Source organism: Sceloporus occidentalis, unplaced genomic scaffold, assembly GCF_023333645.1.
Source record: "Sceloporus occidentalis isolate IW3139 unplaced genomic scaffold, rSceOcc1.0.p SCAF_61, whole genome shotgun sequence".
Taxonomy (NCBI): domain Eukaryota; kingdom Metazoa; phylum Chordata; class Lepidosauria; order Squamata; family Phrynosomatidae; genus Sceloporus; species Sceloporus occidentalis.
In genome coordinates this window covers 1,522,242-1,536,997 of record NW_028317041.1, presented here as the reverse complement: position 1 = coordinate 1,536,997, position 14,756 = coordinate 1,522,242, and the positions used below count along the sequence as shown (strand labels likewise).

Here is a 14,756-nt window from a genome sequence, read left to right as displayed (position 1 = left end):
CCATAACGTGCAGAAACATAAAAACATTGGGTATTTCTAAACTCAGGACAAATAGTAGAATCTATTTAGCAGGTTTTTTTATTACCTTTTATAGATGAGTAAAAGATTTTTCAACTAAAAGTTAGAAAGTCATTTGTTTCTAAATTTTTCACCATATTTTATACTTTTTTTAATAGTAAATAATATGATACAATCAAACCAATGTCATCTAAAGAAAGCCCTTCTTGTCCTGAAAAAAACAATATCTAATGTGTGTGGGTTCAGTAAACGGGAAAGAAGAAAATTACAGCTAAACACGAGCAGCGCAGAAATGTTAAAACGGCCATTGTCACGAAGGGTAGAAAAAGTAAAATCAGCCTTTGTCACGAAGGGGTTAACAGTGCCAGAAGAAAGGGTGGTAGCTGGTTTAATCACATTATAACGGGACAGGTCGGCATTGGTTCAAGCCCAGCATCCATGTTTGTCCGACTCATCAAGAACAAAGGAATGGAGTGTGCTTGAAACAGAAAGATACGCAAGATGTAGAAGTAGGGTAGTGCGGGTAACAGTCTATTACTGATGTAACAGACAATAAGAATGCATTTTGGGTAAGGCAGTGCAGAGGGTTTGAATCAGTAGGTGTCTAAAGTAGTGTTTTTGTGAATTTAAGTCTGGAAGGAGTTCCATTGGATGGGAGCAGCTGTGTAGAAAGAATGACAAGGGATTTTCTTCAAAATGCAGTTGTGGAGAGCTTTACAGGTGGAAAAGAAGAGTTTTATTTAGAACACTAGAGGATACAGGCAATCAGTATAGGAAACAACATAGTAGGAAACTCTTCCAACATAGTAGAAAGAATATTGGATACAAAAAGAAAAGGGTATTTCGGTTAGGACTCACCGCTCATGGAGTGCCCCGATGTGGCAGGTGTGTTTTGGCCAATACAGTACTAAAAACTTGGGTTCTCTTTTGTGCATTTCAATTTCAGTGCTGGTTATTGTTTCTATGTGTATTAATTTGCTCATTGAGTAAAATAAGCAATGTACATGGAGCTGCAACTCTACTATGTGTTCTTTATAGGGCATCTGTATATTTCCATATCACACGAGGTTAAAAGGAAAAGAGAATTATTGCTCCCATCCATGTCACACAATAGCCTTATAACAAATCTCTATCTGTGTCTATTTTTCTTCAGCTGAGCACACAGTTCTAATCAATGGTTATAGAATTACATTCTTTGGATATGCCGCTAAAACCAATTAGGACCGATTCTGTTGCCTTTGCGAAATGGTACCATGGACAGATCGATGCTGCTGGAGAACGCACTCTATTGATTCCTAAAGTAATTGTTACAGTTTGGGCTCTTACAGCGGCTAGAGGACTTTTTTTTTTGTACACTCATTTGCAATTAATTGAATAAAAGAAAGGGAAAAAAAAATTTCAAAAAGGATTCAAAATAAAAATAATTAAAAAAACAAAAAGGTTTGCCGAAGTCTGACAATGACACACTATCAGCTTATTCTGAGAAGTTACATTGGGAATACACAGTTTGAATTATACATTACACGAACGTACTGATTTATTGGGGTAATAACAGGCAGCTCATTAAAAGATTCTGCTTTGCAGCAGTAGGAGAGCTGCATATTGTTTACTGCTATAAATTAATGGCCGGCGTGTATATTGCCGAAACCCTTGAACAATAGATCTCGAGTGACAGAGCGGTAGATCATAGCTTCCTCATAATAAAACAGAGACAACGTATCGGGCTAATACATTTTACTGGGTTGGCCTATATTTTTCTGACAACCGCTGTAAAAGATGAGACCATTCGACTGTTTTAATATACTGTAAAGGCAGTTTACTAAGCTGCACCGTGCTACGTGGATACAAACCGCGCTATAAATATTTTAGACTGCTTAATTAAACTTTTTTGTTTAATTAGAGACGTACAAAGCTGATGAGTAGAGGCTTGGGAAACAATTAATTGATACTTATGTATTAAGAGATTTCAATTAGCAGTTTATACTTATGCTGTTAACAGCTTAAAATGTTTAGACACATTAACCGCAGCGATACCTGACATAACGGGAGGAAAAACTGCGCGTACGGCCGCACCTTGGCAACATGTCTATTATAATCTCTGTCAGTGTTTTAAAGCAAAAACAGAAACAATAAAACAATAAATATATCTCAAGTCAATTCATTATTAGGGTCCGGGAGATATTTACAGCCACTATTACAACCATGCCTATACATACAGTATAATCACTGTGCTTTATATATATATATATATATATATATATATATATATATATATATATATATATATATATAATCTTAGAATGCAGAAATGTTGTAGGGCCCAAGGCAAGTTGGCCATTCCCCGCCCTCAGACTGAAACCCACCAAACAGTAAGCAACGCATTTCATATGCACCATGCCATAGCGCTGAGGTTGGCTTATTCATTTTTCTGGGATAATTAAGGCTTTATAGAAGCTCCATAGATCGCTGTGTAGAGGAGCCCCACCAATAAAAACACACATACCTGGACTGGCCAAAGGACACACTAAATGCCCCACTGGACCTATTCCTTTGTTTGAGATAAAGTGCACGGATTAATCCCCTTGAGAGCTTTATATGTCCCAGTCTCGCTATGGAGCAAATATTCTATATTATACTCATGTTTACAATTGTGAGCGTAAACCTAAGCATTTATCAAATGAACCAAAACGAGACAGCAGTGCAAAGACAAACCCAGCATGCGGGTTTGATGCGCTCTATGGTGGTCTCCAGCAATACTACACAAAAAAATAGGCTTTTTAGATTTACAGAATAAAATGAGTTCAAAGGCAGATCTGCTCTACGAATCTTGAAAACAACGCAGCCATCAAAAAGCAACATGCAGAGCAATTAAATTAAACCAGGCTTGCAAGAAATCAGATTATATAGAGAGAGTAAGCAGTTCTGGGCAGGCATTCTATTTTCTCATTAGGCCAGGGCTCTCACTATACCATTTCATAATACCAGACTAAACAAGATGGTCTATATTATTAAAATACAAAGAGAAGCCAAACAACTTGGCATTACACTGGAAAAAAAATAAATCACTTAAGAAAAGACACTACCAGCTACAGTCACATATATGTTACAAATAAAAGCTTTGTTTCAGTATCTAAATAACCTAATTACATTTCCATGCATCTGATTAAATCCCATCATGAGATACCAGAGCTCTGGCACATCAGCCACCATCTACACACAATGCTCAAAATTCTAAGAATCATACTTGATTTCTAAACCTGAATTCTACACCGTACAACCAAAAATATGCAAACTGTGACCTCAAAGACTTTAATTAGCCTCTGATTTGTCCAATGATGTCATAGCTACTGCTAAAATATATGACTTGATACAGTCTTATTTAGAACTAGATGTATATATAGGATGTATGTACTAGTATATCTAAAACAAGAAGAACGGGGACTATACTATGAAGCTACATAGTGATCGATGGAGAATATATGGTTCATAGAGCTACTACATGAAATAGCAAAGCTGAAAATGCCTTACAAGTAGCTGGCTTTTGGTTGGGGGAAAAAAGATGATTTAATAGTAGATACATCTTGTAAAAAACTGCAATACAACTGATACGACTGCAGAACAATAAAACAACTTCATAGCAATATAGCTTACACTTCATATTGCACAACAAAACGTAGAACTTTACTACAAATCGGAAATTTGCATCATTTGAGAAGAAACCGAGTGAAACAATATCGAAAAGGTTTTTCCCTGGGAATGTAATTGCTAGAAAAGCACAGATCAAGTTATCAGGATAATGTAGTTACAGCACAAGTAGATCTGTGTCACAATGAATAAGCTACTGGATAAGGTTAAGTACCTGATAGCACAGTTACACAATTCTAATACTTTAATTGCGCACGCCATACTCTAAACGTTTCCTTTAGCTCCTCTCTACAGTCCAATCTGGGGATGGGCCCGTGATTCGGCACACAGGACAATTCAAGGTTGAATGCTACAGCTCTCTAATGCCACAAGAGATTTGCATCAGGTTAAACTGGCGACCTTGACCCTGTGATGGACTTAAATGCCACAGACTGGAGATTTCAAATGGCAGCTTGTTTAGGTCCAAAATGGCTGCACGGTAGGGATCAAGCTTTTTTTTTACCAGTATGTAAATCATCTGGTAACATAATGGCAGTTTAATGCCCCCTTCATGCACACAGCATGTGTAGCCATGGTAGAACGCATATTATGTTGCCTGCTATATGAGTTGGTGGGACATGACCAATGTCTATGACCAATATTACCCTCTTTGTCAGGGGAAGCCAGAATGGTCTCACATGTATTGGTAAAAGCACAAAACTTCCGGTTGGAGCAGGTAAGATGGCTCAGGATCTGCAGCTTGTCCTATGCTTTTTCCATCACTCCTTGGACCAGCCACTTACCAGAATTGTCCTCCTGGGTGCTAGGTAAAGTAACTATGTAAGTGTGTACTGATTATTTGTATCATACCAGGCTGTTAACCCTACCGGCTATACAGGCTTAAAAAAAAACAAAACAAAAAAAAAAAAACAGTATTCCAACATTATTTACTAAAAAGGCGATTTTCTTTGCTTCTGCCTCTCATGTATCTGTCTGTAAATTGTATTTTGCGGATTTCAGTGTTGATTGTCACCTGATCAGGCTCAGACCGTTATCATTAGACAGAGGGAATAGATTAAACAAACTACACCTTCAGGAGCATCATTTTTCAACTTCGACAAACCCTGCAGATAATTATATGAGTATTTATTGCAGTAGAAATCCTCTCTTTTTAAGGGTGACAGCATTAATTACTCTTGCCAATTAGAACACGTCAATACGTTCTTGGACCGTAAAACTAATCAGGGTCCATCGTTAGGTCCCCCTGTCAAATCAGTGATGCTAATTGCATTCCTTTTCACTAGCTGACGTTAGGAAGGATGGGGTGACATACCGCATAACTTAATCTACGCATGACTAGTTGGATATGCGGTGTATAAGTACTTGAATCTCATGCTTCCTGTACAGATAATTCAACCAGAAAAAGGTAATTACCGATACAGAATATTTTCCAGACAGTAAGCCTCGTACCTTGGATAAATCCCTGAAGTTGCTGGGTAGGGTGAGGTCCAGCTCTTCTGATTCATAATTGGTGATAACCCAGGGAAATACCGGATATTGATTCAAGTCATTGTAAGAACGCCCTGTGGAAACAGATTTGCATATGTTCCAAAGTGATCACAACAAAACACAATCGCGTAGTAGGCAATATGACGACATTTTCATATGGTCATATAAGTGACTAACCCAATTGGATTAAGGAAATCAGCATAGTCACTATTTAAATGATATGGAGGTAGCAAAGGTGGTGGAAGGTGGTTACTTTTCTCAGTCTGTACATACCTCTACCTATACAATTGTAATATTGGAACAGCAGGTAGCTGTCCTAATTAACAAAGCTCTGAAAACCAAGGATTTAATTGTAACCTCACTGCATCCAATGATTTTCCAAGGAAAGATGCCCTTACCAGCAATTGTGTTCAGAAACATCAAGTATTCGAAGTTTGAAATTTCTCTGTGCTGCCAGCGCTGAGTCATATTTGAAGCTTTGAAGATCTGGCGGGCAGTAGCCAGCGAAATTCGCCTGCCAAAAAAACACCCCACAATAAGTAACAGTACAATCTTATCGTGGTTCCACGATCTTCTAATACCGTATTATTGCTAATACAGTATAACGTCTCCCCGATGGACAGATATAGGTGGACATGCTTTGAGACATATGAACATGTGATTATACTGTGCGCATATATACATATATATATACATAATTATATTTAACAAAAATACAGCCAAGCAGTAGTTCTGGGTATGCCAAAGAGTGAACTAAAAGCACGGAGCGCACAAGAAACTATATTTCTTTCTGGGGAAAAAAAACAATTTAATGGACACGTTGTGATCAATCTGTTATTAATGAATAATTATATCTGTGAACATGTACAGGTACATAGAAGAAAGTGCCTTTCCTCAGGCCATTTTAATTCGGATTCAGATTGCTTTACCGTAAATCATATTAGCGTGAATGCACACAGCACAACTTTTAATGGCTGCTGGCCTGCGCTATCCTTCATACATATTTATATAAGATATGCATAGAATATGTCCTATTTTACCCACAGCAATTAAAATCCTTTTTGTATTTTACATTCATGTTTTACTTGCCTATTGCTGCCGCAAAATAGTATAATATATAATAATAATATAGTACAGCATTAACATACAAACAGAACAACATACAAGATGAAAAGTAATACTTTAAAAGAAATACCTTGTTTGAGGCAGTCCAAAATTCGTGCCGATTCCAACTCTGGGAAGACAGTGAACAACCTTTTTCACGGTTGACTGGTCTGGGAAGTTGAACATAACCGCAACTGTGTAACAAACACGATAAAATAACTCAATACATGCTGAAAAAGCACTTGAAAAAGAAGTATATGCTAGCCACACTGGCCACAGGAAAAGCAACTTTTTTTTATATATATTGTTAATAACTAGCTTTTTAGCTTTTATTCCTGTTCATACAGTTGGCAGGCAACAAGTTGTCCACTAGTGACATGCACTATAGACCTTATAGCACAGCGTGTTTTGGTAAAGTACAACTTCAATGATGTCTGGCCAATTTTTTATCAACCGAAGCCTTGAGAAATACATGACACTAATGCCTTTTAAAAATAAAATTAGAGGGTCTGAGCCACTTTTTTGGGACGCAAATGAGGATATTAAAAAAGACACTCTGTGAAGGCATGCAGCTGGATCCTGGAGAGAGCACGAGTGTATGTGCACGTAAGTAAATCGTCAGCATGGCAGCTACACTTACTTTCCCAGGGACACTCACTAATTTTGCTTCATCCTTAACCTAATACTACAGGATGTATCACTAGGTTGCGGACTTCTGGAACAAAGTATTATGGACATTAAAGGAAAGAGTTAACATGCTGTTCTCATCAACTTTACGTGGACAGAGAGTCAGGCTCCGCTGATGATTTAATGTTGTTTGTGGCCTGGACAGGATTTCATATTATTTGCCTTGCAATGATTTCTAGTGGGGCTACACTGCATCAAAACATGCAGCAAGTTATTTTTTAATGTTGGCTAACCCTGACCATACCTGATTGAGCCACGTACTTACAAAGTGAAAATAATCAGATAATCGGACTAGGTACCGCCTGGTAATTCAAATGGCAAGTTATCTGTTAATGTAACACTTTCTAAAGCAGTGAATTTGAAGCCCCCTCCCCATTGTTCAGCAGAATAATACCGTATTGGCTCGGATATAGGCCGCCCCCGTATATAGGCCGCACCCTAAAAGTTTGGTGCTTTTTTAAAGAAAAAAAAGTCTGCTCCGGTAAGTCAGGCGGGGGGCCAGAGGTAAAACGCATCGTGCGGTTAGACAACCGCACGATGCGCTCAGACAACCTCCCGTGCCGGCACCCGCCCCCCCCCGTGGGAAGTGCTGGCAGGGGAGGCTGTCTGAGCGTATCGGGGAGTAGGATGCAGGTCCCCTGCACCGCTGCGGGGGATCTGTATCCTAACCCCGCTGCCTGCCCGGCGCCCGGGACTGCATGTCCCGGGCATCGGGCGCTAGACCCCGAATATAGGCCGCACCCCCACTTTAAAGACTTAAAGTGGGGGGAAAAAGTGCGGCCTATATTCGAGCCAATACGGTAATATTACAAGGACCAGCTCAACCAATTTAATTTGCTGGTAACATTTCATCTTTTCAGTATATCACACACATACAATTTATATATATATATATATATATATATATATATATATATATATATATATATATATATATATATATATATATATTATACATTAAATTGCAGTACTGACCAAAAAACTATCCTATCGCGAAACGCGACGTACAATGATTTACTTTAACAAACCAATACGTATACAAAAGGAAACAGAAAGTTGGTAGAACTCCAAGTCAACCACTCCAAACAATCATAGTTTACATAATAAAATTGAATTATCCTTTCCTAGAACATACACATCAGATGTCATACATTCAAACATCTGCTCAAAGACAGGAAATATATACGTTTCAGTAACCTTGAAATATTTTTTACTTGACCAAATACAAACAATTCAACAAAAAGAAAATAAACAAAACAAAAAATAACAAAGATGGGTTCATTCACTAAAGCAGGAGTGTGCATGTTTTTTTTTCTGCAGGGGGTGCTAAGCTGGCCCTGCACAATGCATAGCTCAATCAGTGTGGGAATTTTTGAGAAACCTCGCCAATCTAAAAATGCATTATACAGGGCCTGCCAAGCTATTCTTGAAGCAGAAGCTTACCGCAGTTGTCTCTTTATAATGTAAAGTTAAGGCAGCAAGAGTAAATTACAACTCCTCTGCCAACTTCTCCTTTAGTAAAATAACCCAACAGTTTGGAGAGTATGGCAAATCAAGTTTTTATCAAGGATCCCAATATTGCACAAAGTGGAGATGATTAAATCTAACTCATGGGATTTCCAGATAATGTACATCTCTCTGGGCTTTGAGATTGGCGTATTTTACTCCAAAGACTGCAAGCGTTGGCCTTCAAACACACCAGATGCCACTCTCCAGCACCTTTATTCTAAGTCAAAGTCCTTAACGTCAGGATAAGCTTGTGGCTGAATGGGTATCATAGGCACTGTAACCCCCCCTACAATTGGAGAGCTACTTGTTGGACGCCTCCATATTAGAAAACAAAGCAATAATTCTACCCAGTCATCAAAGCATTTTGTGATCAGGCACGACTGCACCTCCCGATATATATATATATATATGTCCATCACACATAAGTACAAAAAAAGTTACAATAGCCGATTTACAAGAATTACTTTAAAGCTTGCTTATAAGAAAGACTGGGATCTTCCCATATGACAGATTAATATTTACCCCTGTTTGCCATGAATATCTCCAGCGCTGTGTTTTGCAGAAGGTAACGACGAGAGAAAATTGCACGTATTTCTGTGAATAGCCATTTTCCATGCAGGCCCTCCGTGTATGCAAGAATCTAGGGAGGAAAAAAAAAAAATGTATGTCAATCTTTGGAGGCTTCCACAATACCGCCAAACAGTAGTGTGTTCATTGGCCTTTGTAGAGATGGGATGTTACGGTGATTTACACATAGCTTTCAAGCGGTTGTTGGCAATGTATCGTGAGTCACACATGTATAATACCGGTAATATTGTATATTACCGACAAAGCATGGAAGAGCTAGGTAGAAAAAAACAAAAAAAGTATCAAAAGGAAATGACACCATTAAACTGTATGCCTAAGGAATAAGAAGAACTCACATTAGAAGATAGATATTCCATAAAAAAATCAGCCGTATCAAAAACAAGGAAATGTATCTATCTATATCTCTATATCTCCACATTACAGCAACAGATCCAATTGTGATCTTTTTTGAAGGAAGTTACCAAAATCCGGTGGGATTTACTTTTCAGCATTATAAATCACTGCAGACGTCCATAAATCATTTGCAAGTCATTTGGGAAAACATTACATTTCTCAGGGACATCACGTACCTGAAAATAGTTGCATTTTACAAGAGGGAGAAAAAGAAGAAGAAGTGCTAAAGCGAGACTTATTCCATCCTGCAATGTTATCATCCACAAGCCCAGCTCTACTTCAGTCTCTGGAGTTCAATTAAACTTGGATTAGGTGGAAGACTGTCTTGTGTGGGACTTTGCGTCATCCACTGACAGCACCACCGACAGAGGTCTAGCCCTCCGATGAACCAGTTGCCATGGAAACTACATTTTACCTTTGCTCTTTTGTGCTGCAGCTTTTTGCTTATAGGCACACCAGAACATATAAAGCCCACGACATGTAGCTTCCAGATCAAAAAGCATAAACGCTTCCATGGTGCTGTTTTTCTATCCTATCTTTGTTCTGATCAATTTAAATAAACATGCATTTTAGGTGAGTAATTTTTTATGCATTTTAGAACGGTGATAGTAGCATTTGAAACTAGTTTGCAGGTGTGTATTAGCTCGTGCTTTTCTGCGCATTCATGTTCTTAGTTTTAGTGCTTGTCAGAGAAACAACCATGTATTATGTGAGGGAAACCTCCAAACTCTTTAAAGTTCATGGTGATATCAAATAACTTCTTGTGGTCAACTTGCAGACTGCCAAGCAGACAGATATAATTCAGGCTATAATGTGTTGGTGAGGACACCCTTTCCTAGTAAAACAAATGGCAGTATTTCCCAAAGGCTTTTTATTTAACATTCTAGTATGAACTGCACTTTCCAAACTAGTCCTAGAAGCCATCTTGGAACTACAACGGGCAGAGATTTACAACAGCATATGTCTAACATTGCAGGTGTCTACGTTGGGACGTCTGTGTTGGGCGGTGGGGAGATCCACTCTCGGCTGCAGGTGACCTCAAATCCTGCAACAATATGAGCGTTCCAAAGTTTCTGTTTTCATGGTTTGCTAGGCCTACAGTCAATTTAGTGTCACCTTCCATAAGGGACAGTGAACCTTAACCAAAATGTCTGGTTTTAATAGCCAGGACATTTATTAATTAATCAGCTGCATGCCAAAGGTCATTCCTTACTTTACGTCTCATCAAAGTGCAAATCAAGCTACACTACTTTTTCCTACTTAATGCATCTTCTGATATGTATTCTATCCATTGGGAAGTTACAATATAGTAGAAGACTCCAGCTTATAGAAGCATTATAAAAAGGTCCAACTCCAGTGAGAGTATTCCTCAAACTGGTGCCGTATAATATACACTTAAAATTCTTCCACAATCAATACGCGCTAAACAGGGCCATCTCAATCTATTTGCAGGAGAAGCTCACCAGGACTGGCCCTTCATTTAGAATGTATTGAGAAGCGAGGGTGTGAATACCACTCTGATTCCATTAGCAGGTTGCCAGGAACTCCACTATTATATTTAAAAACATGGCAGATTCCAATACATCTCACTGTCTTTCCCCTACCTACATTTATGCTAGTCTCCAAATAAAAGCCCCTTTGCACTCCAGCTCATTTGCACACAAGGATATGCTGCAGGATGTGCACCTCTCCAAGGCGGCGCTACATTATTTATAGAGCTTCAGCAGATTTTCTTGCCTGGCTCCAATAGGGGGACAATAAAAAAACATTAAAGTTGACACTATACAGTTTTACAATAAGATTAACAAACGTTAAGACATTTGTAACGTAGCTGCCCATGCCAAGCCATGTGAGATATTCTAGTATAGTAAACATACAGGACAGAGCTCTGGATGCTGTCTCTTGGGACCCAGGAGCTTGCATCCTTTTCCAGCCCTTTATTTTATTAGCTGAAACTCATGGTAGGACCTCCTTTCTATAAGCATTATTCAACATTTTTTTTTTCTGTTTTCTGTTATACTACATTAACTGCATAAATTGTTAAATATATGAAAACATTGACATTTTAAAGAAATGTAAATGTCCAAGGTGAGTATGACTACTGTAATTATATGACTGTATTTAGTGTAACTCCCCTTTATCATACCATAAACAGTAAAGTGCCAAGTATATTGTTAGTGCTTAATAAAAATATAAATGAATATATATACACACACAAATCTGAGCTGGATACAAGGCACATACTCCCTACTTTCATTTTAAACTTTGTCCTTTAGTTTAACAAGATAGTCCACACCTAGAACCTCAATTATTAAAAATAAAATTATGTTGCAAATTAGGTTGGAAAAACACAAATCATACATTAACCTCATTTTGCCTGCATAAATATATCTAACACAGAAATTGAATAAATGAATGGCATGACCTCTGTATCAAACTAGTGCAAATTACTTAAGAATTGAGTGTGGAGCAAGAGACACTCAGAAGCTTAAAACATGTAATGTTTTCTCTTCCGATTACCGCAGGAGATGATAAAGCCGCAGCAAATGATGTATCAGCTCATTTTATCCTATCGCTTTGGGGCTGGGTGACAATGAAGTTCATATTTCAATAGATCCCATTGAAGACCGGGGAAAATTACTTGACACCGTGACCTGAAATTTCACAAGAGGACAGACATTCGTCTTCTGCAAGCCAATGCAATTTTTCAGATGTCAACCTTTAGTCTGGCTTTAAAAATTAATTTCATTTATATTAAGCAATGATATTGATATTTTCCTAGAATGCCATCCGATACATGAAGTAGCGGATGGCAAATTGATGTTGCCTTCAATGAGTAAAACTATTTCTTTTGAAAGCTTATAAAGCAGACAGATTTACAGAAAGTGAAAGTCCCATTTCATTGCGTAATATTTGTGCTGAAGAGACGCACCTCGGAGACCCAAGCTTGTAAATAATTCAGGCAGTCTATCGCAACAATGTACTGTTTTATTACAAATCTGGATAATTCAGAGTGTATCTAGAGCAAAAAAATAAACTGCTAATAAAATAAAAACAAAAAACTGTATGCAATAACACTGCAGAATTCTAATAAGGAGTAGGCAGCAGAATAGACTTTTGGCAAATCGGTAATGGTTTGAGTGAAGTTCTTCTACACTAAACTCATCCAGCCATGTCTTTATTGGCCCCTCTTTGGGCACTGAGGCACAGTCAAGCTGGAACACAAAATGTTCTTCCCCAAACTGTTCTCACAAAGCTGGAAGCATAGCATTGTCCAAAAGTTCTTAGTATGCTGAAGCATTACGATTCCCCTTCGTTGGCAAACCCTGATTGTCCATAAAGACATGGTCGGATGAGTCTGGTGTGGAAGAACTTGACTGTCAACCCCATCGAACACCTTTGGAACGATCTAGAACGGAGATCATGAGCCAGGCCTGACCTCACAAACGCTCCACTGGATGAATGGCAAAAATTCCCACAGAGACACTCCATAATCTTCCAGAAGGCCTTCACAGAAGAGTGGAAGCTGTTATAGCTGCAGAGGGGGGGGGGGGGGTAACTACATGTTAACCTCTATGTATTTAGAATGTAATCTCAAAAGTCCCTGTTGGTGTAATGGACATGTGTCCCAATACTTTTGTCCATGCATACACACAGCCAAGTTCATACCAACGCCATATTTTACAATTTGCATGCACACATCTTGTGATAGAACTAACATTTTTAAAGCAAGGTTAATAAAGCTAATAATGTACCATCGGCATTCCTTCAAGTGATCTCTGACCAAATACACTTAATATTGGTTTTCTGTCTCCTCTCCAGTATATTCATAAATAAAAATTGACAGCTAACTTGTCTACCACACTGGGGGAAAAAAAAAAATCAATAAAAATGGAAACATCCCATAAATACTTCTGCTATAGTCTTCACCTTATTCATGACATTTCTGTGATAAAACGAACATACCACAGCCATTAGCAGATGCTTAATGACGCTGCTGAAGGAGAACTGTAAAAAGCAGTATATATGTCTGCGTACTGTATCTTATTACACAGCTGTAAAACAAACAATGTATTTATGGCTTTTTTGTTACATGTACATGAATTGTGTGTCTACAATATTCTTTACATTAATCTACATCTCAAATGTATACCTTTGACACCCCCATGCAACAAGCAATTCTGGTACACAGTCATGCAATCACCATCGCATATATGTTCGTCACAGTCCTATTTCCATGTACATTGCATACTGGAGCTTATTTTGTATGGGCTCCAGTGAATTGTACTTCATGTGAATTGGTGTAGGCATCCTTTAGTTACTGGAAGTAGAAAGTGAGTCTTCTTTCCTATTTAACTACTCTTCCACCTGCCTCTACTAAACACAGACGCATGGGTAAGACGCAGTCCCATTAACTTTAAAATGGAACCCTTTCTATTGTGCACATGCTTTCAGTCAGTAGTTGTGGACGCATATAGCACGTTGCTGCGTGTATTACAAATCTACTGTTTAATTGTTACCAGGCACCCTACTAAGGAACGTGTTGGCCAGGAATGACTTGCATATGGCATGGCTGGAAATAAGGTGGTGTAGGGAGAGCTCCAGAAGATGCAAACTGTTTTAAATAGGAAGGGCTAGTAGGTAACCATGTCAATGGGAGTTCTGTTTGCACATCCAACACATGACTATGGACAAATGCATTTAAAGCAGAGGTTCCTAACCTTTTTACAGATCCCCAATGGATTACCCACTTTGCCAGACTGGCGAAATAACATGAACCTGAAGTCAAAGCGAAGGAACTGAAGCGCCAGATGCATTGTGTCATACAAACAGAGCACAAATCTCACTAGCTGTCGCTAACTTGTGTATTTGCAATTTGCCATTTGTATATAAATTTGATAAAAATCCTTATAAGGTTTTTTCCCCCAACTGTTCTGTTCCCAGCTATTCATATGTAAAGTAAAGCCAAGCCTATCGATATCTTGTAAAGTCATAGCGGTATTTAATAGTAGTGGTGATGATGATTTCAACAGTCTGGTGAAGGGGTATGGTGACATACTGGGCAATTCATTGGGGGTCTGTAATTGTTAAAAGGTTTAAATGCGTTTTGGCTATGTTGCAAACAGCACTCCCATGCACATGATTACTCCATATTGCGACCTTGGATTTTTACAGACAGGGACGAAGAAGAAAAATACAAATTCCTGGAGACTATGTCCTGCGCAATGCTTTCTGACACCTCTTTATATCAGAGAAAGATATTATTGTCTATAGATTTTTATCCCTGCTCTAGGATTCCTCCTAGCCCCAGAAATAACATGAGC

General features: G+C 38.4%; 1 protein-coding gene across 1 annotated transcript in view; it reads right to left on the bottom strand.

Moving 5' to 3' along the window:
- LOC149287394 (lipopolysaccharide-responsive and beige-like anchor protein) overlaps positions 1 to 14,756 on the bottom strand; it is a 269,868-nt gene that overhangs the window by 96,315 nt on the left and 158,797 nt on the right. The window contains exons 40-43 of the mRNA XM_089492899.1: positions 8,974 to 9,091; positions 6,347 to 6,449; positions 5,550 to 5,665; positions 5,113 to 5,225 (exon numbers count right to left, since the gene is read on the bottom strand). Of these exons, the coding sequence (XP_089349025.1) occupies positions 5,113 to 5,225; positions 5,550 to 5,665; positions 6,347 to 6,449; positions 8,974 to 9,091 (450 nt within the window). The remainder of the gene's footprint in view (positions 1 to 5,112; positions 5,226 to 5,549; positions 5,666 to 6,346; positions 6,450 to 8,973; positions 9,092 to 14,756) is intronic.